At 37.4% G+C, this 5,282-nt stretch overlaps 3 protein-coding genes across 9 annotated transcripts in view; 1 reads left to right on the forward strand and 2 right to left on the reverse strand.

The window, feature by feature from the left end:
• The window catches only part of LOC108370997 (mucin-2), a 28,399-nt gene extending 25,707 nt beyond the window's left edge, over nucleotides 1–2,692 (forward strand). For 6 of the 7 annotated variants that reach the window (XM_017626495.1, XM_017626483.1, XM_017626467.1 and 3 more), the window contains 2 exons: nucleotides 964–1,114; nucleotides 1,165–2,692. In XM_017626495.1, coding sequence (XP_017481984.1) covers nucleotides 1,080–1,114; nucleotides 1,165–2,578 — 1,449 coding nt within the window. In that variant the 5' untranslated portion in view covers nucleotides 964–1,079 and the 3' untranslated portion in view covers nucleotides 2,579–2,692. The remainder of the gene's footprint in view (nucleotides 1–963; nucleotides 1,115–1,164) is intronic. The other variant, XM_017626488.1, reaches the window with a different exon arrangement.
• LOC108371033 (uncharacterized) overlaps nucleotides 1–2,947 on the reverse strand; it is a 44,480-nt gene extending 41,533 nt beyond the window's left edge. Inside the window, exon 1 of the mRNA XM_017626531.1 lies at nucleotides 2,823–2,947. The gene's annotated coding sequence lies outside the window, so the exon portion shown is untranslated. The remainder of the gene's footprint in view (nucleotides 1–2,822) is intronic.
• A 98-nt stretch (nucleotides 2,948–3,045) lies between these two features.
• Nucleotides 3,046–3,991, reverse strand: Tapdelta (Translocon-associated protein delta). The gene is made up of 2 exons (XM_017626552.1): nucleotides 3,587–3,991; nucleotides 3,046–3,512 (listed from the first exon to the last, which is right to left on the reverse strand). Exons 1-2 carry the CDS (start codon nucleotides 3,833–3,835, stop codon nucleotides 3,252–3,254), a joined length of 510 nt encoding a protein of 169 aa, XP_017482041.1. The 5' UTR covers nucleotides 3,836–3,991; the 3' UTR covers nucleotides 3,046–3,251.
• Nucleotides 3,992–5,282: the final 1,291 nt, after the last annotated feature.

Genomic DNA, 5,282 nt, shown 5'->3' on the forward strand with positions numbered 1-5,282 from the left:
CTCGACTCAAAAATATTTTCAGTAGTAAGCCTTCTTAAACCCTTTTAATTTGATACCCATATTGCAATATTTAATTTATCTTATCAATTTTATTTAACTAAATTTTGAAACAGGTGGCAAAATATTTTTGCCTGTAAGCCTTCATAACCTCTTTCTTTTGACACCCATATTGCAATATCTAATTTATGTAATTAATTTACTTATATTGGGATTTTTAAACAGGTGGCAACTCTCTATTTTTTCTGGTTTTAACAATCCGGATATTATAAAAAACAAACCAAAAAAATAAAAATATTCAAATCGGTCAAGCTGTTTTCAAGTCTTAGCGAGGCTAACGGACAGCAAACCAATTTTATATATAAGATATCTTCTTTTAAAAATGCGCAGGCTCGAAATTGACTTTAGAGCTATGGTCTGGAGGAATTTTTTTCTTATAATTTTATGAAGAATCCGAATATGCTAGGAACAATGTCGAAAAAAATCTATCCATACAAATTGACCCGCCCTAATATACATACATATATACCTATATACATATATATAAATATATATATATCTTATTACCTACATACGTGTATTCATATCAAATACATATACCACCATAATTATACCTATGCAAACATACAGGGCCTTAACATAGTAAGGCCCTAACTCATATAGTTGCAGAAATGCAAAGAAGACGTAACCGAATAAAATTTTGTTATTGATTAAAATGATTTGGGGACACACAATTCTATGAAATACATCATGGTCAATCAAAACGGGAATTTTGGATTTTTACTTAGTTGCGGATTTTTCTATTTCAGCGACGATGTGAGATAAGGCCTTTATATATTAAGCTAACGATATGTACATACATATATACATTTTTAAGCGGAGAGTGCAGTCGTACAGACTTTTAAGAATCTTAAATACTCCACTGGTCATTAAATTCATACTTTTCTTATATTTTGCCTCCCACAGATGCGTCCAAACGAAAATGGAAGAATCTACGCGACAGCTATACCAAATATTTGCGCTCTTTTCGCGTCGGCACCAAAACATCGAAGAAATATCAGTATTGGGCTCATGCCGATCATATGGACTTTCTAAAACCTTATCAGGGACCCGGCAGGTATGCGTACTTTAAAATTCTCTCACCTCAATGCATTAACAACAATTTAGAGTTTTGGCACGTGTCCATACTTACAGACATTCGAACGGCAACTCGAATAGCAGCAATAGTCACAAAGCCAATGAAGATACCGAGGATACAGAGTGTGATTTCGGTTTTCAAGTACTAACCAAAGCTGCTACTAATTCTTCTTCGGAGGACGATTTAAAATTTAATGCCGCATCTACAATGCCAGCCAGCACAACAGCCCCACCAACGCCAGCACCAGCACCGGCAGCGGCTACTATGGTCACCATTCCACCGGCAAGTGTATGTAGTACAATCGCAAATACCACAGTAACTGCCGTGCCATCGACTCCCAATCCCAATCCAACACCCGCACATTTTCAAGCTTCAGCTGCTGTTGTTTCAGTACCTGCAGCATCTGCGGCTTTCTCGCCCAACAATTCGGCAGCTATTAATTGTATTGCTCCCAGCAATAGCATTGCTGTCACTGCTGCTTCCGTTGCTGCTCTAACTAATTGTATTGGTGCACCGGCGGTTAATGCAACCGCAGCTGGCGCACTTGTATTGCCGGTACCATCCCTACCAACTGTACAATTGCCGCCGGTACAACCTCTGAGCAAACCACTTTTGGGTCCCATTTCGACTATGGGTCCCACAAATATGCCGCCGGCACAAATATTTCCGTTGCCGCCATTGGCAAATGTACCAAAACCCACGGCGTTGATGCCGACGAGCAGCGCGGCCAGTAGCGTCGGTTGCCTCATTATCGAGCCACAGTTATTTGCTTCGGCAGACACATTTAAGAAGGAGCTAAGTGCTCCCACAATTGGTCTATTCCATAACATAACATCACCTGCAACGACCACGGCCAGTTCAACACGTGTCAATCCGCCGCTCATATCCAAGATACGTCGTGTACAGCCATCCCCACAAACGGCAGCCATTAATTTGAGTTTCAGCGCAATGCAGCCCTCTACGAATAACAACAGTACCGTTAATAACAGCAATAATAATAACGGCAGCCAGCCGCCACCAGCAAAGACACGTAAAACGAGTGACCGTGCAGAAGTTGATATCTCAGCTATATTGCAGGCAAATCGCGACTTGGATGCCAACACGTTATTTTTCCTTAGCCTTGCACGCATGGTGCGCGCCATGCCAACCAAATTCCAGTCGCTCGCAAAAATGAGATGCATGCGTATAGTCAGCGACATAGAGTTGGAACTGGAAAATGTAAACGAATGCGGGGGTATGCCATCAAATGATGATTCGCACGCCGGTAAATTTTGCAGCATAGATTCTTCGCCCTCCCCACCAGATGGTGCTACCATTATACCGAGTAACCCGGTCACCGATGGAGGACCAACAGAACACTTTGTTTATGTAATGTCGCCATCGCGTGTTGAGAGCATGATTGATATTTCATCCGATGAAGATGGTACCATGAATGGTAATTAGTTGGGTACAAATTAGCATCTCAAAAAATAATGTAGTAAAATGTAAATATTTAATGAAAGATACTCAGAATAAATTTTAAGGTAATTTTTAAACAATATAAATGATTTCTTTATAAAAGTAGATGTTTAAAAGATGAAATAAAGAAGTAATATTTAAATGTCTATATACTTTACTTGAAATGAATCAATAAAAAATATTTTATTTGGAAAGAAATACATAGTTGCAAAATACTTTTTATACATACTTTCCTCGACAATGTTTATGTTGCAAAACATAAAATACACTGCAAGAAGTTGTTGGTAATCTGCTGAAGGTACAGCGTTCGGACACGAACAATTCTGAGATGTTCTACTAATGTGACACAATTGTCACGGGTACGAAGTAATGCTTTGTTCACCGTACTGCAGATATTTGTGAAGAAATTATAAAATGTATTATTTACTAGCAAAGAAGTTTGCAATCAGTATTTTTTTAATTTATGAAAAAATTTATTTCATTTTCGGTCAAATTGGTGACAGCAGAGCTTTTAATCATTTCAGTAAATAAAGAGATTTAGACGCTGATATTAAAATTACACATTAAATCTAATCTCTTGATTTCAAAAAGGTTGAATGAATTTCATTCAAAGACTTACAAATCTCACAATGTGAGATTGATAACCAAGTCGCTTTGTCTAGCCTTGGACTTTACTCTTGGCAGTGAAAGCAAAGTAAGCAATACCACCGACGGCCAACGCAGCTACCAACTCAGCTTTTACCCAAGGACCTTTGTAGGCTCCCTTGGTAGCTACCGTGATATCAACCAGTGATTTCACATTGGCAACCTTATCGCCATCACGCTGCGCCTTCCGTACATTAGCATAACCTTCCTCATCGAACAAACGCACTACAACATTGCCTCCGCCGCTCTTCTTTATTTCTTGTGTCCAGCTTACCTGAGAAACATAGGAAGAATGCCACATGGTGGTTATTTCACATCTCTATATTCTATGTGTATTAGCCAACTTACTTGGTATTTATCATCGCCAAGCTTTGCAACGGGTACAATTTTTCCACAGGCGAATTCAGCGAATAGATTTGGTGGCACATTGTTTCCACATTTCAATGAGAACTCTCCTATATGAGCCACTTGTGTAAGAATTGTGGCATCCTGAGTGCTAAAGGATGTAACACTAACTTTAGGGCTGGTGCAAGTGGTGGCAAGAGCTGCTCCAGAGAAAAGGCACACGACAAATACGGCAAGTATATTATGAGACATCTTAACTAGTCTTTTTATAGCGATTTGTTAATAATTAATATTACTTATTTTTTAGTATTGCGGAACCGACCACAGCTTTCACTTCCAAGCAAATTTGACAATTATATATCAGAAACGTCATGCCACGTCGAACAACAAATCAAACTTCGGCGATAACGTCGTCGATTTTTCGAATGTAAATACGAAACAGTGCTGCCAACTTATTTTATGAAAACTTACCAATGTTCGACAGTCATGCGAAGCCCCGCTTCGGGGAATTTGAATAAAAAATCGTCTATATATATCATGATCCAATAATAAAATCATGAATTACGAATGGTATATTAAACGAAAAAGAAAAATTCTTACTTCAGATTTCTTTTTCTAAACGGGTTTGTGAAGTGTTTTAGACAGAGTTCTGAACACAAGTCATTTTTATATCCTACAACTTATGTTCTACACATTCACTCGATACAGACCCAAACACAATATTTTAAATATAATAGCGTTAAATAAAAATAAGTTAGAGGGTTAAAAACTCACCAAACTTCCTTTAATTTTATAATAAAATGCCACAGCCGAACCAACGCATCCACTCCGAATCGTTTTATTTAAATTAGTGATGAACGTTTATCGATAACCCATCCAGTCTGAATCGTCAAATTCCTTTATGCAGCGTTTTTGCTGCATTTAAAATGCAACATTTAGCACTTTCGAACATATGTTTTCGAAGAGCGTTCATGCTATAGCATTTAGCAAATGTACATTTACGCGAGTTCGAAATCGTATGCTTTTGACAAACAGCCGTGTTCCAGTCTCTTATTTAGATGCGTATATATTACGATCAATTCTCACGCAGAAGATAATGTGCAAAAACCCTACTGAAAAGGAAAAAATAAATTTTAAACCAAAAATTCAATACAAAAACTTGAATTGTTTTAACCATAAACGAACATTTGTTTGTGTATATATTTATTTGTTGGTGCATTCAATTAAAATTTCCTCACTTAATTAGGAAACAAACCAAACAGAGTTGATCACAAATTGATCCAGATTTCTATCAGTATCAAATCGATGTTGAATTTGCTTAACTTTTCTTTATCCAAATATGTAATGCAAAATAAAAGAAATCTCGATCGGCGATCACTGAAACGCAGCTAGCAACTGTATACTCGAAAAAGCAATGTTGCCACTTTTTCTCTTTAAACCATGTTCGAATCGTGGAAATTTTGGAAGATCACAGGGTTGCTTTTAGCATTTAGATTCTTAATGCAAAAATGGAGTTGCATTTAGTTGCATTTAGGTGACGAATTTTGTATGGATAAATGTACATTTAGAGTAGCATTTAGAGCTAAATGCGCTAAATGTGCTTTTACGCGTAAGCAAAAACAGCCTATTAGACTGTGTTTATACACCGAAACTTTTGTCGACGAGATTTTTCACATTCCCTTTAGGTATTGCTCGTTTC

The sequence above is a fragment of the Rhagoletis zephyria genome, unplaced genomic scaffold, assembly GCF_001687245.7.
Source record: "Rhagoletis zephyria isolate East Lansing unplaced genomic scaffold, Rhagoletis_zephyria_1.1 Rzeph_scaffold_00064, whole genome shotgun sequence".
NCBI lineage: Eukaryota > Metazoa > Arthropoda > Insecta > Diptera > Tephritidae > Rhagoletis > Rhagoletis zephyria.